We start from the raw sequence: 27,416 nt of genomic DNA, 5'->3' as shown, positions 1-27,416 counted from the left end.
CAAGACGTTATGTTTGGGTTCTTATCACCGAAAGCTCCATAAGGGGAGTAAATAGGGTGGGGCCACTTCCGAGGACATCACCTCTTCCAGACTCTGCCTGTGTCCTCCGTTGCGTCCCTCTGCTTCACCCTTCTCACATCTCCCCACAGCTGGAGTGGAGTGAGCACTCCGGGCTCACCTCTGTGGAAGACTCCCAGAGAAGGGCTCTGATTGGCTCATTGTGAATCACGTGCCTGCCTTAGAGCCAATCGTGGTGGTGGCTGGAGAGTGACTAAGGATGCTTCTCAGCCCCCTGATAAGAGCTCTGTGAGAGAAAGGGAAGGTGGCCTGGGGCGTGCTGGGTAGATAGCGCCAGAGGCTGGACCCTGCTCAGCACCCGACATTGCTGGCCTCCTTTAGTTAGTCTTTAGGCTTAGCGGGGAGGTGGTTGTGTGTTTGGGTTGTTTGTTTTGTTTTGAGACAGAATCTCACGTGTCCCAGGCTGGCCTCTAACTTCCTCCTGCCTCCACCTCCCTAGAGCTGGAATTACAGGTGTGCATCACCACACGTGGTTTATTCAGTGCTGGGGCACCCAACCCAGGCTTTGTGCATGCTAGGCGGTACCTACCAATCAAGATGCTTCCTGGGCGCAGATGTTTTTAAAAAAAATTATTCATGTTCCTTGTCACTTGATATAAACCTGAGTCTCCTGTAAAGGTCTGTAGCAGGAATCTTAAAGAGTTCTTATTAATAAAATCAAACCCAGGCAGGTATTGGGGTGAACTGGAAGATCAGAGAGACAGAACAAGCCACAGCTAACCTCACCTGGCCAACTTCTCAGCTGGTCTTGTTTCCTCAGACTGGAAGCCTCTGAGTCCTCATCCAGAATGGGTCTCAGCTGAACTGCTGCTCGAAAGCCTGAAGCTTAACTAGCTAAAAGCTTAACCAGCCAAGTGCTTCTAGTTTCTGGTCTCCACGCCTTATATATCTTTCTGCTTTCTGCCTCACTCCCTGGGATTAAAGGCTCAGCTTTCTGGGATTAAAGGCGTGAGTCACCATGCCTGTCTGTATCCTTGAACACATGGATTTCTGCCTCTGGAATGCTAGGATTAAAGGCGTGTGCTACCACTGCCTATCCTTTATGTTTAATATTGTGGCTGTTCTGTCTCTGGCCCCAGATAAGTTTATTAGCATGCACAATATTTGGGGGAATACAATACCACAAAGGTCTTTACACCAGCCAGGTCAAGTCTCCCCACATCTTCCCCCAAGCTCATGTGTTCTGGGCAAACTCAGGGTAAGGCCACAGCACCAGTTTCCTGTTGCAGGACAGTGGCTACATCCCAGCACCGCCAGCCATTCAGCTGGTCCTGGGAGTCGCAGACCATCCGGGAAGCAGTAGTCCTGAGTTTTCAGTCCTGCAAGGCCTCCAGCCTTTGTCCAGCTCCGTTGGCTGTGTGTTCTGGGAGAAACTGGATCCACATGTACCAAGTTATCCCACACTTGGCTGCCAGAACTCAGCACTGAGAGCTGTGGGTCGTGGAAAACCCACTCCTCCTTGGACCAGGATGCAGTCACCAGCACCAGTGGAGGGCAGAACCTGGACCCAGTGTAACCATCACCTTCAAAGCCTTGGCCCATGTGATCAGGGCAGGACAAAGGCTGAGAAAAGCTGCTAGCTGGCATCGTTGTGTCCCGGGCATGGGCAGGAGGACAGCCAGCCTCTGCCATATAAACCTCAGCCTAAGCTCCACTCTGCTTTAGCTGGGTGAGCATGGTGTGCCTCAGTTTCCACATCTGAAAACTTGGATCGCAAATGATACTGATCTATGGAAAGGGGTCTAGTAACAGGCAGAGGTGATGGTGAAGAGTATCCATGTGAACTCACTGATGCTGGTGTTCACACTGTCACCACCGCCTCTGTGCCAGATAGTTTTCCAACACCATGACAAAATACCTCAGAGCAAAGCAAGTGCAGAGTGGAAGTGTTCATTTAGCTCACAGTTTCAGAGGGGTCAGTCATGGTGGATGGTGGCAGAGGGCGCGGTAGAGGAGACACATCATAGTGGCCGGAAAGGAGCGTGAGGTCAGGAGCCTGTGTGGAAGCTGCCTCCCCCTTTCCCTATGAGTCCTTCCGTCTCCTCAGCCTGTGGGAAGGTGTCACCCACATCCAGGGAAGGTCTTTCCCAATCAGCAAATCTTCTCTGGACACAGACATGTGCACAGGTGCGCTTTGGTACCTCCAAAGCTTCCCAGACCAATCGGGTTGACGATTAAGATGAACCAGAGCAACCATCGCCATTACCACACAATCATAACCATCACCACCACCACCGCCACTATCATCAGCACTAGACCATTACCTCCACCATCACAATCACCATCAATATCACCACCACTACCATCAACACTATTGCCATTACCACACAATCATCATCACCACCATCACTACCACCACCACCACCAACAACAACACTATCAATATTACCACACAATCATCATCACCATCATCAACATCAATATCACCACCATCACAATCACCATCAATATCACCACCACCACCATCAACACTGTCACCATTACCACCACCATCACAGTCACCATCATCATCAACATCAATATCATCACCACCACCATCACCACCACTATCATCACCATCGCCATGCACAAAGCCTGGTTGGCAGGCCGGCACTGGTAGCCGCACTCTGCCAGTCACCATTGCTTACCAGGGACGCTGGTGGACTCTTTCCTGCATCTGTCTCTATTCCCTCTATGTCCCAAACCGTGGCTCTTGCTCAAAGCCTCCCTGCCACCCGTACAGCGGACCCCACAGATCTTCACGTGGTGCCTCCTCTGCCTTCTCACCCTACACAAGGACTTCCGTTTTCAGACACACCCACCCCCTGGATGGTCTCCAGGATGTTGTGCCAGCATGCTCTTCCAGCTCCCATAGGTGCTGGCCTCCGGCAGAAGGGAGCCCCGGCTGACTTCTTCTGCCACGGCTGCATGCCAGGGTAGCTGCCCAGCATGCCTGCAGAGGCTTGGATGTGTTCCCATAAGAGAGACAAGCGAGTAAGGAGGTGTTATTAAAGACCTTAGCACAGGCACAGGAGGCACCAGACAGGAGCTCCCTTGGGAGTTAAAAGTTATCACAGTGGCTGGGGTGTGGCCCCATGGAAGGGCAATTGTCTGGCACACACAGGCCCTGGGTTCCATCCACAAAAAAAAAAAAAAAAGGGTACGTACAAAATTCCTCTTGTCCATCCCACGGGGGGAGGTACCCTACCCTTCAGGACCCAGTGCCCCGGCCACGTGACAGACAGGCCCCTTGGAAGAGACTCCGCTGTCCCTTCTGAGCAGGGAAGCCTGTTCTTTCAGGGCACTTGCCTTTTTATGGCTGAAGTGACATCATTTCTCCTTCTCAAGCAGACATTCCCGTGCAGATCCGCCCCCACCCCTTCCTGTCGGTTGGGAGGACCGATTTCCTGGACTAGACAATGGCTGCTTGTGCGCAAGGACTTTTAGCTGCGAGGAGATGGCAGCCTCCACAGCCAGGAGACCTGTGCCTCCCTCAGCCCAGAACTGGGGACAGGAGCAGCCCTGCACAGGGATGCTATAGCCCTTAGTTCAGGAGCACACTGGCCCTATGCAAGGCTCTTGGGAAGACAGAAGCGGGCCATCCATGCAGGTCAGGTGCGGGCGGTCCTGGGGGGCTGCAGAGGCTACTGCACAGACCTTCCGTTCCTTCCTTAGAGGGAGCCCAACCCTGGTGTGTCTGCATGTGGGGAGTTACAGAAGAGGTTGCCTTGAGTTTCACAGGAGGCTTGGGACTCCTAAGCAGTGTTGAGACTGGGAAAGGCCAGGGGGACCTTTGGACAAAAGGCATCTTGCATTACTATGTGGCTGCAAACCTGTGGGGGCCAGGCAGAGAGATGTGGAGATCTGAAGGAGAATGGCTCCCACAGGCTCATATATTTGAATGTTTGGTCTCCAGTTGGTAGAACTGTTTGAGAAGGATTAGGAGGTGTGGCCTAGCTGGAGGAGGTGTGTTATTAGGGATGGGCTCTGAGCTTTCAAAAGCCCATGCCAGGCGTCCTCTCTGTCTCCCTGTCTCTGTCTCTGTCTCTATCTCTGTCTCTATCTCTGTCTCTCTGCCTGTGGATTTGAACGTAAGCTCTCAGCTACTGCTCCACCACCCTGCCTGCCTGCCTCCTGCCATGCTCCCCACCATGATGGTCATAGATTCATCCTCTGAAACTATAAGCAAGTCCCCAATTAAATGCATTCTTTATAAGCTGCCTAGGTCATTCATGGTGTCTCTTCACAGCAGTAGAACAGTAACTAAGATGGGATGTTATTGTTAAAAGTACTATTATTTGTTCTTGATAGCTACAAATTGAAAACGTGGATCAACAGGTAACTGGGTAGCATTTCACTGTCCATACAGTGAAATGCTACTCGGCAATAAAAATAAATAATTGAGGGTACAATGTCCTCAAAGCATTATACAGAGGAGAAGGCAGACTCGCATGAGCCCAGGCTGTCCCTGCCCTTGTCTTCCCCATTAAAGGCCCCAGAACAGACTCAGCTGCTCCACAGTGATGGGAACCACAGTGTTGGTGGTGAGGGTATTCAGGAGAGAACCTTCTAGAGCTCATTGTGGTGGATTGAAAGAAAATGGCCCCCAAAGGGAGTGGCACTATTAGGAGGTGTGGCCTTGTTGCAGGAAGTGTGTCACTGTGGAGGCAGACTTTAAGGTCTCATATATGCTCAAGCCACGCCCAGTAAGTCAATCTACTTCCTGTTGCCTGCCTATCAATCAAATGTAGCAGCTCCTTCTCCAGCACCGTGTCTGCCTGCACACCGCCATGCTCCCCGCCATGATGATAATGGACTAAACCTCTGAAACTGTAAGCTTCTACCTCAATTAAATATTTTCCTTTATAAGAGTTGCTATGGTCATAGTGTTTCTTCACAGCAATAGAAACCCTAACTAAGGCACTCATTCTGATGGAGGTCTGGGCTACACAGGCGTGTTTATGAAGACAGCATATTACACACTTAGGATCTGTGTGCTTTGCTTTATATAAATTATACCCCAGCTTTCAACTCTGGCTTTTCTTTTCAGTGCTGAAATTGAACTCAAGAGTGTGCTCTACCACTGACCTACATCCCCAGTTGTAGCTCAGATTTAAAATGTGACATGGGACACCACCGTGTTTAACAAACAGAGGCTGATGAGCTGGTTGGGGGTGAAGGGGCAAGCCTGACAGCCCGACTACAATCCCCAGAATCCGTGTACAGGTGGAAGGAGAGAGATGACTCCTCAGAGCTGCCCTCTCACCCCCATAGACACATCATGGCACATTCAACTTGCCCGCCCACCCCCATCGTATTCACAAATTTAAAAACAAAAATCAGTGCCAAGCATGATGCACATGCCTATAATCCCAGCACTCAGGAGTCTGAAGCAAGAGGATTGTGAGTTCAAGGCCATTCTGGCCTATACAAAAAAAATAATAATAATCAGATGACTCAGCACCACGGATAGAAGTTAGCTCTGTCAAAAATAATATTTGCTCATATATACATATTTTTTTATTTGGAAGCATATCATGTGCTGAAATGAAAATTTGTTCACAAATAGTCATCACAAGATTCATCATGGTCCAAAGGGTAAAATATCTCCAAAGTTTATCAACGGATGATAAACACACTGTGGTATAGCTACGCAGTGGGATAGTATTTAACTATGCAAAGGAGGAAAACACTGCCCCACTTGCTCAAAGGGACACATCATGCCAAATGAACCTAGACAGGCACAAAAGGCCACATGGCACATGGGTCTCTGGCACCAGAGCAGGGACAGAAAGTGGATTAGTTGGTGAGTGAATGGGGGTGGTTGCTAATGGGTCCCAGTTCCTTGGGGGTGAGTCATTTCTGAAAGGAGAGACGCCATGAACACCATGATCTCCTCATAGCCAGAAAATGGCCGCTTTTATGTCATACTGCGGATGTTCTCTCTGAACAAGAAAACACTTTCCTGGGGTTCTCAGGACAACTCCTGAGGCTACTGTGACTGCAGACCCTGTCTCGCCCTGTCCATCACTCGGTGTGGAAACCTGAGTGTCCGGCATTTCTGGGTTTCTTGCGTTTCAGGAGCTGCAGGTGACACAGGGCTACATGGGATCAGGAGGTGGGGACCTGCAGATGCATTAGTGGCTTTTTAGAAAGAAGAATAACCCAGACTGACACCTCGTGCTGTCTCCCCAGCTGTGCCCACTAACAGCAGCACTCGGATGGGAACCCCTTGGCACGCAACCCCAGCGCCGTAAGAAAGGAGTCACCGCCCCACTGTCTTCAGTGTGAGGAAGAGAAAATGGACTGGGACACAGGGGAGGGTTACAGTCATAGAATTCAGTTCTTACCCCAACTCATCCTGGTCTGCTCAGTCCTGGTGGAGACAAAGGCTGGTCGCTGCCCACTGACCTGCCCCCTGTGGCTCAGCGCCAGGGTCCCAACACAGAATCCTCCCTGCAGAGACCCTCCTTAGATACTCCTGCTCCTGTCCAGCCTTGGTTCCCTTTTCTAATCTTTTTTAAAAGAAGTGATATGTTTTCTGTGTACCTACTCATCCCTCTGAGGCAAGAGGGTCTATTCTGTGTCCCCCATGGGGCCCCGGGGCACACTGGGGGATCACACTGGGGGACCCCCTGCTCAGGCGCTATCCTGCTTCCCGCCACCCTGTATGCACCCCACCTTCACTCTACCCTACTTCCCACTTACACTATTAAATAAAAAAACAATAAAAATAAACACTGTACATTTTAAACTTACAAAAGATCTCAGCTTGAACAAGGGTCATCTCAGCATCCAGAGCCAGCACAGGACGGACGCACAGCAGCCTCTGGACACAGGACACACAGACAGACACTGCACTACACCCTCCTGCCCCAGTCCCAGCACAGGGCAAGGACTTACTGGAACCTGTGAGTCCTGGTGCTCCTCAGACTGGGCATCTCCTGTGACCCTGAGACACATCTTCCCAGGAGGCGGTCAGCTTTTCATCTGCATCCCTTCTTGCTGCTGTGATAAGATGCTGTAACCAAAAGCAACTTAGGGCAGGAAAGGGTTGGCTTACACTTCCCGGTCACAGACCATCTGTCTCAGTTGCTTTTCTACTGCCTGGATAAAATACCATGGCCAAGGCGACTCATAAAAGAAAGCCTTTAATCTGGGGGCTCACAGTTCCAGAGGGTTGGAGTCCATGACCATGATGGCGGGGAATGTGGCAGCGGGTGGGCAGGCATGGCGCTGGAGCAGTAGATAAGATCTCACATCTGAGTGGCAGGCAGAGAGAAGCAGAGAGAGATGAGAGAGACAGAGAGAGAGAGAGACAGAGAGAGAGAGACAGAGAGGGGGAGGGGGGAAGGGGGAGGGAAAGGGGAGGGGGAAATAGAGGGAGAGGGAGAGAAGGAGGGAGGGGAGGGAGGGAGGGAGAGACTGAGGGAGAGGGAGAGAGGGAGAGAGGGAGAGGGAAAGAGAGTGAGACTGGGCCAGGCCTGGCCTTTTGAAACCTCAAGGCCCACCTCCAGTAACACACCTCCTCCAACAAGGCCACACCTCCTAATCCTTCCCAGACAGTTCCACCAACTTGGGACCAAGTATTCAAATACATAACGGGGGAGCCATTATCATTCAGACCACCACACCGTCTTTGAAGGAAGTCAGGACAATGCCTAGGGCGGCACCACCCACAGTGGGCTGGATGGCACCACCCACAGTGGGCTGGGCCCTCCCTCATCCATCATCACTCCAGAAAAGGCCCCACAGGCTTTCCCACATACCAACCTGATGGAAGCAGTTCTTCAGTTCCCTCTTCCAGTGACTCCAGGTTGTCAAGTTGACAATGAGAACTACCCGGGACAGAGTTACGCCTCCCCATGTAACAAACAAGCAAACTGAGGCACGAAGGGTGGACCCTGGGCTGTCATGCACGCACCCGCCCTTGACTCTGCATCCCCCATGTACCCCTCTCACACCCTTGCTGCTGTGGAGATTCACCCCACATCCTGATTGGAGTGGAGCGGGGCCCCTGGCCACCATCTGTCCCTCATCCCCAGGACTGTCAGGGTGGGGTGGAGGAGGGAGCCGGTCCCTAAGCTGGCTCTCTCCAGGACTAGCGTGTCCTCCTGTTGCTTGCATGTGTCTGGGGTTCCCACCCCAGTGATGTGCTTCCTGGGCCGTTTGCAGGATGACTCAGCCCCGCCCAGCTCAGGCACAAGCATGTTCCACACGTGTGCCCTTCCTCAGGTCCTGACCATGATCGCAAAACACTGTCACTGTGGAAGGGGCCCTTTAAAGGTTGAAGGATCTTTAAGATAAAGATGGATGGTCTGTCCTTGGGCTACAGCATTGAGGAGAAAACACTATGACCTTCATAAAGAAGATTTCAAAAACTCAAAAGATAAAATCTGAACAATCAAAGTCAATCTATACGGTGAGAGAAGTAGGATAAACTCTTACGCATCCTTCAAAACCCTATCCAGAATGCCCTGCTGGGGAAAGCCTTCCTCAAGACCCTTATACCACTACAGTGACTGGATTCTTCACTTTAAGCTGCCAGTTTATTCCCCGTGTTTCCTTCCTAGACGGGGATAATTTATGGACAGGGAGGCCATGGTATCTGTTGCAACAGGACTCAAAAGCAGCTTTGTAAGCTGAGCCCTTGGTCCCATCTGGCACAGGTGATCTCGGAACACAAGGAGACAACAGTGGTCATGCCTCACAGGACCCCACCTCTGGCTTGTAGGTATTTGATGGTGCCTGGCCACAGCAGGAGAAATAAACCGGCTGAGTTCAACTACAACGCTGATTTCCTTGGGCTAGTGGGGTCCTTCGCAAGGGGATTCGGATCTCCTATCTGTCCCCACCCGCATCTGGCTCTGCTCCCCTGTGCCCAGACCAGCTCTGTGGGGTCAGTAGTGAGTGCTCTGTGTACACTGTGCCACCGAGGAGAGCAAGGCACCGCCTGCTTGAGGGCCAGGGAGCCTCCAGGTGTGTGGGAAACAGCAGTCTTTGCTCCTGAGGTGGAGGGATGGACGACCTATCTCGGGATCTGCTAGATAGTATGAACTTCCAGGGAGGGGGAAGCAGAAGAGGAGGCAGGGGTGGCCGGGAGCACGCTGCTGGGCTCTCGGGAAGTATCCAGTGTCTCTGCGGCCCGGCCCGTAGCAGGCTAGGAGAGAAACCCAAGCACCATTATAACGCTACGGAGTTCAAGGTCAGGGTCTGGCTCCGGCCAGCAAGCTGAAGTTAACAAACCCTTCCAGGTTTCTGCTGCCACATTTCACGGACCACACTACAGGGGACACCATCATGGAAGATGGGAAGGGGACAAGGGGCGGCTTGGTGACACCGTAAAGCTGAAACTGGAATTCCGGGCCACAGAAGATGACGGGAGACCTTCAAATTGGATGCTACCTGTACCCCCTGGAAAATGGGGGTGGTGGTGGTAGAACCCAGGGCCTTGGCACGTGCTAGGAAAGCACTCCTCCTCCTCCTCCTCCTCCTCCTCCTCCTCCTCCTCCTCCTCCTCCTCCTCCTCCACAGGCAAAGAGCATGTCTACAGCCCACCTTCACTCCATTTGGAAAGAAGGGAATGGCGGCCGCCCTAGGTTACCACGCAGACATGCAGCTCTCCCCAAAGCAATGCCAAAGCCGCGACAGTGGATCCAGAGCCTTCTTCCTCATGGCGTCCCGCTCACCGAGGTGACCCCCACACTGCACCCATTTCACCCGTGAGAACAAAGAGGTGCCCAAGGCCACAGCCGCGTTCTTGGCATCAGTCACACGGCTGAACACAAGACTCCAGAAGGGCCACCATCCCACAACCCGCCATGGCTTCCCACACCCCTGGCCCCATCAGAAGGGTTCCTGATGGGGGCAATCCTTCCACACCGGGCAAAACTGGAGACATTCCGGCTGTCACTACGGGGGGGGGGGGGGGGGGGAATGAATCCTGCTGAGGCCCAGTGGGTAGGAGCCTGGGATCTGTGAGGAGGTGTGAGTACCCACCCTGCCCTGTAAGAGAAAAAGTGACCAGGCCCAGAGGGGGATACATCAAGGCTGTGAGGCCCTGGGGTAACCTGACTCAGGACATATACATGTGCACACACGTATGCATATGTATACATGCACGTGCACAGTGTACACACGCGTTCTGGATGACTGACATGTGAGTCGGGCAGGTGTAGTGGCCACCTGTAACCCCCACCCTTAGGAGACACTGAGCTGGGGGATCCTCAGGGCCACCTGGCTAGCCAGGCTAACCAAACCGGTGAGAGCTGGACTCTACAAGGGACGGGATGTTGGAGGAAGGCCACCCGATGTCAACTTCAGGCTTCCCCAAGTGCACGTGCACACACACACACACACACACACACACACACACACACACACACGTGAACACGCAGGCACACCAAACACAATACGTGTGCCAAGAGAGCAAGGATCCTGTGGAAGGAAACAGGTCCCGCCCACAAACATGCCCCAGACACCATTAACGTTGTATTTATTGTTATTTAAGCCGCTCAGCAAAACATATACACGTATATACAGTAATGCGTGAATACGGAAGACTCAACTTTACATATTTTTTTTAAAAAAAGAAAGAAAAATACCACTCAGTTTCATGAGCTTCTGTCACTGTCTTCCCAAGCATTTCAGAAACGGTTTTTCCTTAAGAGTCAAAAAAGCTTACAGGCTCACGCACCGCAGGGTTAAGGGTTCATATTTTACATGTGCAATAGCAATTTCCTTCTCTCTACTGGAGCTGGCTGCATACTGATTACAGTGTCCCCGGGCTCTCGTGCACTTCGGACGTGGTTTTCGTCCACCTTTAAACTCTTTCCACTAAAACCAAGTTTAATGACATGGCATCCTTTTGCTTAAGGCTATTTTAAACGCTGTTTCACCCTGGGGTCGTGGGGAGTGAGAACATGAGAACACTGGACACTTCCGGGGTTTTGGAGGTGGCCTGAGCCATACGCCGGTGGCTGCATGTGGACTTGATGCTGGGACGTTTGTTGATGGATGCTGGGACACTCGTTCCCCGGCCTTAAGCAGTGAAGGAGAAGTCATTCTTGTTTGGGGAGGGAAAGGCTGGCTCTCTTGGACAGCTAGACATCGCAAACTCTGAGGGTGAATGTAGAGTCTGGACCAAAGCCTGGAGGATGCTCCTATGGCCATCCCCTCACCGCTCTGGGCATAGAACAGAGGGCACTTCTTGCTCACCAGCCCATGTCACCTGTTTCTGTCTACCCTCTGCGCCCCATCACACTGCCCAGACAACAAGTGTAGACCCTGGGGGTTCAGACCTCAGCCAAGAGGAGGAGGAGGAGGAGGAGGAGGAGGAGGAGGAGGAGGAGGAGGAGGAGGAGGAGGAGGAGGAGGAGGACAGGAGGGAGAGAGCCAGCTTTTGGCAAGCGGCTCCCATAATCAAAAGTCCCTCGACACAAACAATATGGGTATCTGGAGAGCCCCGAGCCTTCAGGCCTCTTGCTTAAGGAAAGGAAGGGGGTTCTGTCAAGTCGGGGTGGGGGTTCAGAAAGGAGCAATTGGGAAGACACACTAACAATAAAAAGTGAGCTGAGACTAGAGGGCTAGCTCTGGCTTACCCTCCCAGGGACGGACGGCCCCACAGCAGTGGGTCACACAGGCCGGTAGGGTTTAGACCACACCCTAAGGCGTCGTCTACATCAGCACCGCAATCTCTGTTCCTCTCTGCTTAAGGGGGGTGGTGGGGGGGGGAGCGCCTCTCCCAGGGGACACATGGGGCAGGGCTCTGCTTTTTAAATCTAAATGAAATGAAATCAAAAGGGCAGGAGATATCCCGTGAAGGGAACGGAACGTGAGGCCCGGGAACGGACATCACGAAGCCGCTCATTTTATCCTTTTTCCCTCCTACCCCCCGTAAGGGAACTGCAGGATCAGAGAGGGTGTCTCAGCCTGAGTCTGGCTGCCTTAATCCCTCCTCCCAGGGATGGAGTCACTTAGAGTGGGCTAGAAGGAAGTGTGAGATCTGGGAGAGCAGGGCCAGGAGGTCACTGGGACAACTGACCGCTCCTCTCCCGTCCCCTTGAAGGGTCACAAGACCACCCTGCTCAGCACAGAGAAGCCAGAGTGTGCAATGGTCAGGTCAGCGAAGGGGAAGGGAGTTCATGGCCCCGGGAGGCTCCTTCCTCCAAGTGGCTGGTCCCAGCACCCCAGCATCCAGCACACAACCCAGGAGGGACCAGAGGAAGAGTTCCCAGTGGGAAGACTAGAAGCTAGCCGAAGGCTAAGGGCCAGTGAGGAAAATACCTCTCCAAGTTCTCTGGGAACAGAGACGACCCAGTCCCTGGCCGTTCCTCAAGCTGCTCATTGTCTTTGTCTCCTAACTGGTGACGACAAGAGTAGCCAACGCTACAGAGACCCTGCGGCTTCCAACCCGGACGATTCCAGAACACTGTTCTCCAAGATCTCCATCTTAGTCAGTGATGAACAGAAGCGATGGGGAAGGAGAAGGGGGAGGAGGAGGGAAGAATCAAAGAGAATAAAAAAAGAAAAGGGGTACCAGGTGCACCCCGCCTTGGCTTAAACAAGGCAAGGGCCTTCTAGAACACACTCCGAGTACAGAAAGCAGGGGGCTCTCTACCAGGAAAACGGCTTGAGACAGCGCTCGCTGTTGGCTGAGAACGGACACTGGTGTCGGCACGATGTGGCACGCGGTCTCTTTAATTATTTTCTGAGGTTTTTTTTTTTAATCAACCTTCCCCAGCCCCTTTCCAAACGAACCCTTTCCATTCCGAGTGCCACTAAGCAGGTACCAACCTAGACAAAAAAAAAAAAAAAAACATGAGTCTGCTCAGCCACAGAGGCCCTTCACGGGTGGGCAGGGCAGGGAGGGACTCCCATAGGCTCAAGTCAGGGCGGCCACGAACGTCCCGAACCGGTTGGAGATGTCGGAGTGCAGAGACCGCCAGGTGGGTACGGAGGCGCGGGCCTTGGGGTCACCGTCTGTGCAGTGGACGCTCAGGCATTGCAGGTGACTGCCGGGCTGGGTGGCTGAGGCCTTGTTGGTAGGGAGGTCGTGGGCTGTGGAGAAAGGAGACACGAGTTAGTGGCCAGTGGGAGCCCCTTCGGGGTGATGATGGTACAGGGGGTGATGAGGCAGCATCTGGCCCTCTTTCGTGGCTGGAGACGATCTCAGAGGCTCAGCTGTGAAGACTACCTAAGAAAAGCCCACCCCGCCACACCCACACCATCTCTAGGTCTGTCGCTCCCTGGGAGGCAGAAGATAGGAAATGACGTCGGAGTTTGCCCATCTCTGTTTGGACAAAGACTACCAGACACCATAAGAGATAAAGGCACTTCTAAAAGCTGCGTCTACGTCTGAGGGTGCACAGGACTTCATAGACACCGTAAAGAAGAGGGGGAGACTGTCTAGTCCCCTGGACAGACACTTGCTGTGGGCTTACTCTGCACTTAGCACATCCTCAAATAGACACTCTAGAGCTAAGGGTGGTCATCCCACTTTTATAGCTAAGAAAACTGAGGTCCAGAAAGGGGAATGGCCTGCCTTGGGGGACATGGAGGAGAATCCTATTGGCAGGATGGAGAAGGAGCCAGGAGGAACCAGCCTGGAACCACCCATGACAGGTAGAGCTCAGAGTGCTCTGTGGTCACAGCCCCATACCCTCCTCCCATCCAGAGGCTTCTGCTCCTCTTAAGGCACAGGGGATGGGCTCAGAAGCGGTGGCTTGGGGGTGGGCTGGCAAGGGAGGAGCCCATAGACACCTACTATGTCCTTCACCCCCCCCCCCAGCCCTGCACTTTACAGACAGGCATCTGTGGCCCAGAGAGACACAGAAACTTGCCTGGAAACATACAGTTCTAACTGAGACCCCAGTTCTACAAAGGAACCCAAGTCTCGTCCTCTGAAAATGGAATGACCCAGGCACGTGGGCCTCACATGCATCAGTTATCAAGGCTATTACTGTGTTCAAGTGTTTGTGTAAACTGTAAAGTGCCATGAAGCGCTCAAGTTCACTCAGCTGATTACACAGACCCAGAGCTACCACACGTCACAGTTGTCTCTGTGTCAGAGATATGCCTGAAGGGAAAGGCATTGAACAACCACTAACATGTTAGCAGGAGTTAGGACAGAGTACGTGTGTGTGTGTGTGTGTGTGTGTGTGTGTGTGTGTGTGTGTGCGTGCATGCACGCGCGCGCGCCCTCCTCCTCTGCTTGAGGTAGAGATGGGACAGATCAGTTTTCAGAGCACACTGCCAAGCCATGCTGGGCTCTGCCCTACTATGTTTGAATGACAGTTTCCTGATTCTCCTTTGTCAGACGGTCGGTCGGGTACCCTGCCTAAGGCTCGGCTGCCAGGAAGGCTCAGAAAGCTAGGTTTGAATATGGGCGAATGGTGAATTCAGCAGACAAGCAGTAAGATGAAATTGGGGTGGGGGCCCAACTAAGACTAAGGAGGCGCACCCAGATACTGACCTCCATGACCCGCTCACCCTCGTCATTACAGCAGAAGTTGCCCACCCAACCCGCCCAGTACCTAGGATTAAGACATGTCCTCCGCCAAAGCCTGGCCCTAACAGAGTGCTAAGCCCCACCCCCTGGGCCAGGCAAGCCTCTAGGACTCCCGGGCTCCACTCCAGGGCTTCAGGACCTGCAAGGTGGGGAGAGAAACCTGCCTTGGCTTCTGCTCTCCCTCATTCAATTAACGAGCACACGACCTGTTATATCCCGGCATGGCGGCCCAGGGATCCTCCTGAGTGACACCAGGCAGCACCACTCTGTGACCAATCAGGGCGGCTCAGGAGTGGCTGTCCCTTCTGAGTGACACAGCTCTACTGCTGTCTCTCTCGGGACCTTGTGATGGCCTGGTATACAGAGTGGCATACTGAGTGTACGGAGGTCCCCGGTAGGGCTGCTGGGCATGACCCTGAGAAGGTCACAGGGAGCCACCCAGAAACCCGTGAAGCCTCTCCTTTCCTAAGTCTTGGTTAGGTGGTCTCCCTCCTACCCACCACATGGAGTCATCACTCATCTTGTAAAAGAAACTAAGGTTTCAAGCTCAGGTAGGTGTGGTTTTTGCCAGTGGATCCAGCCCCAGTGCACATTAGGATGGCAGAGACAGAGGACCCGGGTCCCTGAGCACGTGGGCCCCAGCTTGTAACGATACAGTCCTAGCTCTGTTTGAGCCCACACATGCCTCACTCCCAGCAGAACCCCTGCTTCCTGCCCCGAGTTATATTACTCCAGAATACAATGTCCCACAAGGGACCGGTCATCCTCTTAGGAGATGCGCAAAGCCACGTCTACCTGCATCCCTTACACACACAGAGAGAGAGAGAGAGAGAGAGAGAGAGAGAGAGAGAGAGAGAGAGAGAGAGAGAGAGAGAGACAGAGAGAGACAGAGAGAGACAGAGAGAGAGAGAGAGACAGAGAGAGAGAGAGAGACAGAGAGAGAGAGAGACAGAGACAGAGACAGAGAGAGAGAGACAGAGAGAGAGAGAGAGAGAGAGAGAGAGAGGAGTGGGGCAGGCACTGAGGAGTAGAGCAGAACCCCTCATCAAAGCAGAGACGAGCCAGAGCCAGGTGGGGCTCAGGACAGAAGAGACCCAGGCCCAGGTCTGATGGCAGGCCCCAGGCAGGTGACAGGACATAGGTATTTCTTAAGCATGTATGACTCTCAGGCTCCGAGAAATCCATTCTCGGGTCACCCCCTGCCTCCATTCCCAGGCCTGACACTTCCTAAACTCTACCGTGATCTCAGAGCCAGGCAGTTGCTGTACCTGGTGTGGAGTCCAGTGTTATCTAATTCCATCCCCTAACAAGCCAACAATGCACCAACCTTCCTCCGTTTTGGCAGAGAGGAGGCGAGGGGGCTGGCCTAACGCCACAGATCACGGGTACAGAATTCCCCAGTCTCAGCGGGACCTTATGAGGCCATCAACCCCAGTCTACTATCCACACATGGGCCTTTTAGGAGAGAATGCTGTTCTTCAGCCCTTGACTTTGCAAGCATGGTTATATCACCCCATCTACAGAGTCATTACAGTGGAGGGACCCATCATGCCCTAGGATGGCGGCCCCCTCGGGCTGTCAACTCACGGATGACAAATCTATCCCACAGAAGCTGTTCAAGTCCCAGCCTGTCCCAGCAGAGAAGACGCTGAGTCCCCAAGCCTCAGGTGGTGAGCACACCCAGGCCTCTATGTCAGCAATCCAGAGATAACACTATCCCCTCACCAAGCCCCTGGGGCTGAGGGACACCTGGGATCCCTGGGTACCTAGTGCTGGCAGATGCCACAGATTGTCTCTTTCTAGCCTGGGGTTCCTGGTAGGTGAGGGAACCCCCACACCTAGGCTGCTGGCCTGCCTGAAATACTTATTCTTCCATCTGTCATTGGAAGGGCCATTGTGGGTGAGCCAGGCTCACAGCAGCTAAGGGACCTTGGAGCAGAAAGGCGGGCCTCATGCATACAGGTGAGGGTCGGTGTCCAGAGGGGAGGGGTACCATCATACCACATACCTTGCATGAGCCTCACTGACAGTGGCATTTCAGAAGTTGGGGGCTATAGCTGACTGGCCAAGAAAGGCCAGGAGAGTTTGAACTGCACCTATGAGACACCATAGATTACTCATGTCCACAGGCAAGGTCAAGGCTGGCTCTAGGCGGCCCCTGCAAGACCTCTCAAGGCCCTTCCTCACAAGACCAACCCTTGATGGCCACAGACCCTGATGGCTTTGCCTCATGGCGTTGAGGTCAGAGCCCGACCAGCTCACTCGCGGTAGCCACAAAGACCCATGAGGGCTTCTGTGTGCCGGGCTTCAGGCCACAGCGAGGCCGCGAGAGACATCAGCCACGGAAGTGAAGGAGAAGCCACGCAGTGAGGCCAGGAGGCGAGTGCCGATGTCTCCTGGCTTCTCCTGTGGGTCCAACAGCAATGGCAGGCAGCACCCGTACATTGGGGTGTCTCTGTGTGTCACCCCTGGGCATTAAGATCCTGGAGTCTAAGAATTGGGGAGCAGCCAGGCAAAGGGGTCAGAGGAACCAGGAATGTGAAGGGCCTGACTTGCCTCCAGTGGCTACTGGAGCAAACTGGCTGTGGGCCTGCCTGTCTCCTTCCCTCCCTCCTTCTCCCTTCCCCTCTCCTCCTCCTCCCCTCCCCTCCTCCCCACTCCTCTCATCCTCCCCTTCGCTTCCTCCTCTATCTTTCCTTTCTTCTTCTAGGTCAATAGTCCTGGCTGCACCCTGCTCTCTCCTGAAGCCCCAGCCAGGATCCAGAGTGGGGGGCCATGCTCCTGCCTCGGTGGCTCTCCAGACCCATTCTACCTTGAGTCCTGGGATAGGGATTCTGGCCTGGACTTCTGTTCTCTGCCCACCAGAGGGATGACAGAGATGGGAAACACGGGTGGAGTCCAGCTGCCGCCCAGATCAAGGACAGGCACAGAGGGGTGGTGGGTGAATCCACCTCTGGGCAGGTCCGCCCGATACCCAAGCCTCCAGAAGGCCCAGGGCCTGTACTTGCTACTCAATAACCCAGGATTTGGGGGCACCAGACCTAGAACAGTAGTGCTTCCGTCTCTGTGGGGGCTCCCTACGGCCAGCGTGAGGCGGAGCGGGTATTTTTAACTCATGGCTTATGTAAGAGGGAGTGTGGGCCTGAACAACAGCTAATGCCGCCCCCCACATTCACCTCGCCCGATTCCCACAAAGGGAAATATATTTTAAATTTCCTTTATTTGGACCCAGGAAGGGCAAAGGGAGAGGTGCTGTCTTCTGTGACTTCTGCCCTTGGCAGGGGCAGAGCTGCTGGGTCTCAGGGTTGGACCACTTCCTTTTCTCGAGACTGGCCACACCAGCTACAGCCTGCAGCCAATTTGCGCTCTCTGAATCTACTTATCCGTAGGCCTAGACAGACCTCCCTCCTGCTTAAACCTTCCATGGCTCCCCAGTCCCCAGGACTGAGCCCTGACTTAAGCCCACCTCTTGGTCACACTGGCCACTTGGCCTCTGGTACCATCTGTCTCTCTCCTACTGTGTGCAGTCCCTACACAAAGCTCTGTCCCTACCACACCCACACTCGTCCATCCCCTCTGTCTGCAGCACCCTCCCTCTGTACCCCTGCTGAATCCCACCTTCCTGCTCAGCTGTCAGACCCATGGGGAGTCCCCAACCCAAGGTGCCCTGCTGGCAGGCACAAAGGGAGGAGGCAGTTGTGTGTCCAGGCCCCTCCCCACAGGCTGCCACAGATCAAACACCTGGAGACACAGGGCTCAGGGGGACAAGTTCCCTACAGCAGAGCCAGTCACTTGCTTAAGATGGATGATGCCAACACTACCAGCCTCTTGGGTCTGCCCAAGAGCAGGTGCTTAGGAAGGGCTACATGGTTCAAGGCTTTAGTCCTTGGAAGAGCCATTAAAGTTATATGTGTGTGAGTATGTGTATGTGTGTGTGAGTGTGTGTGTGTGTGTGTCTGTTTGCATGTGTGTATGTGCCTGTGTGACTCTATGTATGTGTATGTATGTTTGTGAGTATGTGCCTGTGTGTGTGACTGTATGTATTTGTGCCTGTGTATGTCTCTATGTGTATATGTGTAACTGGGTCTGTTTGTGTGTGTATGTGTATGTGCCTGTGTGTGTGTGTGTGTGTGTGTGTGTGTGTGTGTGCATGATGTAGAGACCAGAATCCATATAGGTATCTTCCTCTGCTATTAGTTTTTGAGATAGGAGCTCACTGTTTGGCTGTACTGACTGACCAGCAAGCCTCAAGAATCCTCCCGTCTTTACCTCCCAAACACTGCGGTTACAGACATATGCCACCGTGTCTGGCTTTGATGTGGGTGCTGGAGACAAACTCAGGTCCCCATGCCTGCATCCCCAGCATCTACCACCCGAGCTGTCTCCTCAGCCCACAGCTCCCTTCACCACAGTGCTAAGGCTTGTCTCCATGAGGCTGCTTCAGGACCTGGTGGGACAGGCCTATCACCCAACACTCAGGCTGAGGCTGGATGACACCAATTCACACTCAGTCTGGGCTACAAACAGAGCTGTAGAGGAGCCTGAGGGCAAAGAGGACCACCTCTGCAGCCGGAGGGACCCAGCCTAGGAAGAGGACCACCTCTGCAGTCCGGAGAGACCCAGCCTAGGAAGAGGACCACCTCTGCAGCCAGAGAGACCCAGCCTAGGAAGAGGACCACCTCTGCAGTCTGGAGAGACCCAGCCTAGGAAGAGGACCACCTCTGCAGCCAGAGGGACCCAGCCTAGGAAGAGGACCACCTCTGCAGCCAGAGGGACCCAGCCTAGGAAGAGGACCACCTCTGCAGCCAGAGGGACCCAGCCTAGGAAGAGGGCCACCTCTGCAGCCAGAGGGACCCAGCCTAGGAAGAGGACCACCTCTGCAGCTGGAGGGACCCAGCCTAGGAAGAGGACCACCTCTGCAGCCGGAGGGACCCAGCCTAGGAAGAGGGCCACCTCTGCAGCCAGAGAGACCCAGCCTAGAAAGAGGGCCACCTCTGCAGTCGGAGGGACCCAGCCCTAGGAAACAGGCCCATGGCTCAGCCGTCTGGGTTCAGGGACAAGAAGCACAAACCTCAGCCAGATGTGGATGGCAGAAGGTCCAGAGGCCCCCGCATGGCAGAGTCAGTCAAGAGTCCTACGGCCCACCCTCCCTTGACTCCACAGTGGGGTAGCTTGGCTCCCGGCTCAAGACCTGGACCCCAGACCCTGAGTCTGAATCTTGGCTCTTTCCCTGCCCAGCTCTGCAACCTCAGGCAGGGTAACTTGCCGAGCCTCGGTTTCCCAATCTGTAAAAGGGATAAGAAATGGAGTTTCTTGGAGACAAAGGCCCTCTTGCTCCTGGCGCAGAATGAATGCCTATTAGGTATCTGCTCAATATCTTCATGACACCCTGCTCATTGTGTGGCCTTCTACAAATCACTCCCCCTCACTGGGCCTGTTCAATCATCTCTGATGACCATGACAGGTGGATGTACATCCTTTCTTTTTATAGGAGGGAGTGCAACATAGCTCCTTTGTGCAGCCCAGGCTGACCAAAACTTAACAGCCCCTGCCTCAGCATCCTGAGTGCTGGGGTCATGGCTTACACCCCATGCTAGCTGTGGTTAGCTCTGATTGCCAACTTGACAGAATCTGGAACCACCTAGGATATAAGTCTCCAGGATACCCGTGAGGGATTATCTGGATTGGGTTAATTAAGGAAGGAAGACTCGCCCTAAATATGGGCAGCACCATCACATGGGCTGAGGTCCTGGACCGAACAAAAAGGAGAAATCAAGCTGAGTGCCACCTTCCTCTCTCTCTGTTTCCTGACTGTGGTGTGGTGTGACCAGCCGCCTCACGATCACGCCACCACACCTTCCCCACCATGACAGACTGCATCCCTGAACTGTGAGCCAGAATAAAGCCTCCCTTCCATCAGGGTTTCCTATCACAGCAAAAGGACCAGGAACTAGAGCACTGGCTGACCCACAGTCCTTCAGTTCCTTGGGAGTGAGTCCATCTTACAGGCAGAGGTTGGGGCAGGACTGAGACTCCCCGACACTAGGGCCAGAGTTCGCGACCTACTGATTCAGGGACAGTTAACCTGCTGGTGACACCACATGGGATCTCACGAGGACCAGGGCAGGCAGCACCTGACCTCAGCCACCTGCCCACCCCCACATTCCAGCCTCGGCTCTCCTTCCACAGTGCCCAGCTCCCAGGGTCATGTGACAAAGGGAAAAAGGAGGGAAATCAGCCATGCCTCTGTCACCGGCTGGAACAGCGACAAGAGTCACTGGCTCTGCTGACCTTGGGCCACCTCCACAGCCAGGGCACAGGAGCCCAATCAACAGCCCATTCCACAGTACTGGAAACTGAGTCTGGGGAGTCTAAGCTCACAGCACTACAGCCACAGAGCTGAAGATCAGTAGACCCACACTGTCTGGTAGGGAGTCATCTGCAGAGATAAAAAAAAAAAAAAATGTCCCTGCCTGGGTGGCAGAGGCTGTGGCCGCAGTGCCTCCCTCACAGGCCCTCCCCCCTTCTCTTCCTCCATCACCCTCCTCAGGACAGTACCCTCCTTGCTCTCTGGGAAGGATGCCCAGGCTCACACAGTGAGTTAAGAATCACCCAAGGTAGACAAATGCAGAGCCCCCTCGGAAGCCTCCTCCTTAACATTGCCTCACGCAGGCTACACCCTTTGTCACGGGTCCTGAGAGAGGGCCCTGCACGCCCTTCAGCCCCAGCACAGGGCCAGGCTGGATAAAAGCCTCACTGAGGATCAGGAGTCCATGAGCCCAGCTTTTCAGGGCCCAGAAGAGTAATGACAGGCATTGTGGGGAAGCTGGGCAACCGATTCACACTGCCTTTGGGACAATGGCAGCTGTCAGTCAGATGGGCCCCACTGAGGGCAGAAAAGGGCAAAGTTGGGAGGGGAGGGTGCTGGGAGAGGGGACATAGGGACACAAGGACCACTGTCCACAGGCTGAAGCTCTTCTGGGAGGTTCTAGCCTAAAATGTGTCCAGTTGTCTCTTGGGACCTAGCTCCTCCAGCCAAAAGTTACCACCCCCCACCCCCCCAAGTGTCAGTTCCTCATCCAGGATGCAGGACAGAGAATGCACGGTTCCCAAAGGACAACCTCATGTGTGCACCAGGTAAGCTGCCACCTGTCACCACTACTGCTGAGTCCTGACCCCAGGGACCATGACTGTGCCTTTGGTGGTTCTGCCTTTTACTACATTGATGGAGACTGAGTGCTGGGTGACCTCAGACATGATGCTGCACCTCTCTGAGCTCTGAGGGTCTCACACTCTGCCTGGATGTGGTAACTTCAACAGTAGTGTGTGTAGAGAGTGGGTGATGTATGTGTGTGGTTTGTTTGTATATGTTGTGTATATGTATGTGATATGTATGTAACGTGTGTGTGCGTGTGTGTGTGTGTGTGGTTTGTTTGTATATGTTAGGGGTTGTGTATATGTATGTGATATGTATGTAGTGTGTGTGTGTGTGTGTGTGTGTGTGTGTGTGGCAGGGACAGGGGAGTGGCAGTGTGTTGGGGTATGTAGAGGGTGTACCTGCAGGTATGCATTCCTGAGAGCACATTTATGGAGGCCCGAGGAGGATGTCCAGGTCCTGCTCCATCATTCCTGCCTTATTCCCTCAAGACAGGGTCTCTTGCTGGAGCTAGGCTGGCTGGTAACAAGACCCATCCATCCTCCTGTCCCAGCTCCCCATGGTGCTGGAGTTGCAGCTTTGTGTTTATCTGCCTAGCTCTCCACCTGGTGCTGAGACCTGAACTTGGGCCCTCAAGATGATGTACTCACTGAGTGTCTCCCCAGCCCAATGACATTCCATCTATCAGGACGGACAGACATGCCCATTTCTTTAGCAAACCAGCCTCATGGCTTTAACTGCAAGTATGGATTTCAGAAAATACATCTTCAGAGGGCTGATGTTCCAGATTGAGATGCCTGCTCCTCTGTGTGGGGTACCCCTCGGGGGGACAGTGGGGATGGTAACTGCCTGCCACCCACATACATTCCCATAGCTCAGGTGTTTCCCCAAAAAGGGGGTCTATGTGGATAGTCATTCACACGCGATGCAGACAAAGGTCTGGGTAACCGATGCATAAGTGCCAGACTGTGGGGCTAAGGCCAACACAAATCAGCTCCCTGAATCTCTGCATCCTACCCTGAAAAGTAGGATTGGTTATTCCTGCCTGGCAATGAGGGGACGTTAGGTCTTGGCTGTGCTGTGGGACCTGTGCAAGAGCCGGGACTCCAGGAGGACTGGGGTTTGGGGAGGTGCGGGGGACAGATTTAAGGACAAGCACAGAATTTTGCAGGAGAGGAAGAAGAGGGACATTCGAAGCCCCTTCACACAGCCTTGGACATCCAGGGCGGGGACTCGGATTTACACTCGGGGGGTGGGGTGGGGTTGAGAAGAACAGGCTATAAGCTCAATGGGCTCGTCATGGGGGTGTCTAGGAAGGAGCCTGGTCCTCCTGAGAGCAATGGGGAGCCAGGCAGGATTCAGAGCAAGGGCAGAATATTGGAAATATGTCGAGGTGGGTAAGAGCTCGCGTCTTCCTTACCCCAGTCTTGGATCGGAAAAACACACAATCCCTGGTATCTCTCAACTCTGAGCAGGCTGGAGATTGAAGCCTCTGTCACACCACCTGAATGACACTCTGGAAAAACTCTTGCCTAACTAGGCCAACCAGGAACCCTGGGCAGTTTCCAAGTCACACCTGCAGCTCTGAGTCCCTGGGTCTGCTCCCCAGCAGCCACACCACACCTCCCTGTGCCTCTGCAGTCATCATGGCTTACACCAGCAAGTCCTCCTTGAAGTTACAGGGAGGGAGACGGAGGCCCAGGAAAGGGAGCGAGCGCTAAGATACCCAGCATGGCGCACCAACAGGGTGAGGTGGGCCTGTGTGCGCAGGGAGAGCAGACACAGGAACAGGGCAGCTAGGAGACTCACTCATGCAGATATTAGCAATGACGGGCAGCAATTGTGGCTAACAGCACCCCCGTCTATTCCCCAGCACTCACCAAGGTCCCTGTCTTGTCTCCTGACCCAGGTCCCAGAGGCGCTTGCTTACCCCAGGCTGGCTGATCTCAGCTCACATCTGCAAGTTTTGCTAGCACACTGCCTTGTTTGTGACATGAGTCTGGGCTTTCCAGATAAACCATAGTTAACCAAAAATCTGGGCGTCCTGTGACCCAGACAAAATGAATCACTGCATTGTATAACCCACAAACGCCAAATATTAACTGGCACCTGTGCAGAGAAAGTTTGCCAACCTTCAAACCCGAGGCTCAAGTCTATACAAGGAGGAAATCACCAGCGTCCAGTGGGCACTTAACACATGCTCTAGACACCATGTGAGGATGTCACACCATGACACTTAGGGGATCTGAAATACCCTTCTTGGTCAGTATGGCCCCAGCTTTCTTCTGACTGTGGACACCTTCCAACCTCCCACTGAGGAAAAATAAATAAATAATAAATGAACTGGAACTGCTCTAAAAATGCTTTTGAATTAAAGGAAGAAGAAAGAAAGAAAGAAAGAAAGAAAGAAAGAAAGAAAGAAAGAAAGAAAGAAAGAAAGAAAGAAAGAAAGAAAGAAAGAAAGAAAGAAAGAAATCATTCCAGGAGTTCCCACAGAATAAGAGAAATGGCTTCTCTGAGACACGGCAAGGCTGCCACACCAGGCCAGAGAAATCACCCTGGAAGCTCAGTCCCAAACTATAAGGACAGTGATGTCCAGACAGCCTAGGAGTTGATGAGCAGAGCACTTCCCAGACCAGGCACTAATCTCTCAAGGCTGATCTCCTTTTGAGACAGGCTCTCACACAGCCCAGGCTAGCCTTGAGCTCCTTGACCTTGTCCGCCTAACATCCACCTCCCCAGGGCTGTGTGTGTGTGTGACCAGGCCCGTTTATGTTTTATTAAAATTCGAACCCAGGGTTTCGTGCACGCGAGGCTGGCATTCCGCCAACGGAGCCACATCCACAGCCCCGGCGGATCCTCCTGACAGCCTGTGAGAACCAAAGCCACATGACCGAAAGTGACACATGACAGGCTAGATTTGAACACAGGTCTGTGGGAGCCCATGACCTGTCCTGCTAAACGGGACCCTGGACTTGGAAGGAGCCGTCACGTCTGTCCATCACAGCAGTGAGGACGGACATTTCTGGATGCTTGTGTTCTGAGCACTCATCCTGAGCTCCTACCCTCCAAGGCCTCAGTGACAGCCAGGCTCTACGGACCCTCTGGGAAGAGGAGTACCTGGTCTGATTTCTCTCTCACCCGGCTCTCCTCTCCCACTACAGAAAACCAGGTGCCAGCTCTGCCAGAAGCTGGCAGCGTGACCTCAGAGACGCTGCTTGCCAGTCTCTTAGCTGCTAACCCTTTTGTAAGAGGAAGGTGAGAGTCAGCTGACAGAACCCTGACTCCATGACCTGCAGAAGCCTCCAGTGGGTGTCTCCCACCCCCACCCGCCCTGTGGACTGCTGGGAAATGTTCCTTAATCTCTCCCTTGGGGGTGGGAGAAAGCTTGAAGGATGGAGCCCTGGTGACTGGCTTAGCTCTGAGTTCCTAACTGGGCCTGCAACACCCAAGTGCAGTTTCCGGCATAACCCAGGAAGGTGGGGTGTGGACTCCTAGGGGAGCAGAGGCCTCCGAGGGAAGAGGCAGGTACAGGGGTGGGGGCCCGCGACTGAGTCAGCCTGTCCTCGCCTTCTGTCAGATGTCCCCCTGGACAAGACACATTTTTGTTAACACCCACGCTCCAACTCGGGATTTTCTCTGTTTGGCTTATGTCTCTAGGACACATGCACCGGATTAGAGCCCAGAGCTTCTCCTCCAAGGGCAGAGGTCCCAAGTTCCTTGTCCCTGGGACCTTCTAGAGAAGACAGAGAAAGACCCCCGAAGACAGTGGATAGGTGCTGTACAGCGAGGGTCAGGCCGATTAAGTCATGGCAGAAGAGTGACTAGATCCATCAAAGACACTCTGGGAGCATGATCACGGGTCTTCACAGCCCACTGTCACCAAGGAGTGGCAGCACCGTTCCAACCTTTATTCACCTTGCCGGGCCCTGCTGTCCCCTCTCTCCACCTGGCTCATTTTCCTGCGTGCCCCTTAGCGAGGCTGTCCACGGCCCTGGCTGCACCTGGTGTCACAGACTGTAACAGGGTGCCCCGATATCTCATACTCGCCTGTACAACCCAACAGCGTGACTTCTCTATACCAAGGGCCCTGTCTTCCGCTCCCTGGGCTCGCTTCGGACCTACTGCACACAGTAGGTCTTGTCATTTGCCAATTCCTGAGGAAGCCCTGCCACCACTCTGGGCCTCCAGGCCAACATGAGTGGGAACTTGCAGAGGAAGTTGCTGCCGGGGGCTGAAGACACAGGACTTCCTGAGGGGCCACTGTGCTGCCCCAGGCTCACAGACAGGGGGACACCCTGCTTCAGAGCCTGGATCCTAGAATGCTCCCTGTGGGCTTTAGATACAGAGAGGAAGAAGAGTGGAGGCTAGACCTCAGCACGGGCTGAAAGGTGCCCTGGGAAGACCCTGTGCCCAACCCGCCTGGCTGTGGCATGGTTGCCTGGGATGACGTTCTCTGAGTGATACTTAAGTTGACTTCAGGCAGGAGAATGAGTTCCCCAGCTTTGGCAGGGTAGATCTGGGGGTGGGGGAGGGGCATTGGTTCTGAAGGACAGAGAGAGGAGAGGAGAGAATAAAAACAAGGATGAGAGGGAGGGGGAGAGGGAGCACACGCAGCCGAGTAGAGAGCATCCATTTAGATGTCTTTGCCAGGAACGGGTACCACCTTCCCCACTCCTAAGCCTCATGTACATACAGCCGTAGAGGGAGAACTCTGTTCTTTTCACAGTCTTCAGACCCCCATTCAGAGAGACAGGACAACTTGCTCAACGCCACCCATCTCCACCACACACTGACAGGAGACCCGGCCAAGTCCTTCCCCACACCTCTTCCAGCACCATCCCACACCGGAGGCAGGCGAGTGAAAGGGAAGCTGAGAGGCAGCCATGGGTCTCCTGCTGTCCTAACTCCAGGCACCCTCCTTCCCTCGCAGCTACCCACCTACCCACCGTACAGCGGGAACCACCTGGCTGTTTCCTGGGGCCCTGGGAAATGAGCGCCTGCACATCCAGTCTCCCACACTGAGCATCAAGCCCCTGCCCAGTGCAGCTCAGCACTCTGGAAAACAGCTCTCATCCCCAGAAGAGGCCACGTCCCAGAAGAGAACAGCCCCAGGCAGGCAGCCACCCACCCAGGAACACACGCAGAGGAGCTGGCTGTTGGGAGGCAGAGCCAAAGCCAGGACTGTCTATCTCTGTTGCCAAGCAACAGACTCTCACCTTAGGACCCACCTGAGTTCTTAGAGTAACACTAGCAAATCACCTTGGGATCAAGTCAGGCGGTGGTGGCGCACGCCTTTAATCCCCGCACTCGGGAGGCAGAGGCAGGCGGATCTCTGTGAGTTCGAGGCCAGCCTGGTCTCCAGAGTGAGTTCCAGGACAGGCTCGAAAGCTACACAGAGAAACCGTGTCTTGAAAAACAAACAAAGAAACAAACAAAAAAAAGAGAGAGAGAGATCTTGGAATCAAGAACCCCTAGAGGCCAGAACTGGGGTATCCCGAGGTTACCCCTCCATCCCTACATGCACACACACTAATTACTCTGACATTTCTAAATTAAATGAAATTTAGGAATGAGAATCAACCCAGCCATGCCAGCCAGACCCACAACTGCAGGAGGCCAGTGGAGACTACACGGATTGTGGTAGCAGAGGACATTTCCACTAACCCAGATCACTCTGCCAAGTCCACCCCA

At 53.8% G+C, this 27,416-nt stretch overlaps 1 protein-coding gene across 1 annotated transcript in view; it reads right to left on the bottom strand.

The window, feature by feature from the left end:
- Positions 1 to 12,872: 12,872 nt before the first annotated feature.
- Positions 12,873 to 27,416, bottom strand: part of Mn1 (MN1 proto-oncogene, transcriptional regulator) — a 40,061-nt gene continuing 25,517 nt past the window's right edge. Inside the window, exon 2 of the mRNA XM_059249235.1 lies at positions 12,873 to 13,116. Coding sequence (XP_059105218.1) covers positions 12,941 to 13,116 — 176 coding nt within the window. The 3' untranslated portion in view covers positions 12,873 to 12,940. The remainder of the gene's footprint in view (positions 13,117 to 27,416) is intronic.

The sequence above is a fragment of the Peromyscus eremicus genome, chromosome 23 (assembly GCF_949786415.1).
Source record: "Peromyscus eremicus chromosome 23, PerEre_H2_v1, whole genome shotgun sequence".
In the NCBI taxonomy this organism is placed as follows: domain Eukaryota; kingdom Metazoa; phylum Chordata; class Mammalia; order Rodentia; family Cricetidae; genus Peromyscus; species Peromyscus eremicus.
This window is presented reverse-complemented; position numbering and strand designations above follow the sequence as displayed.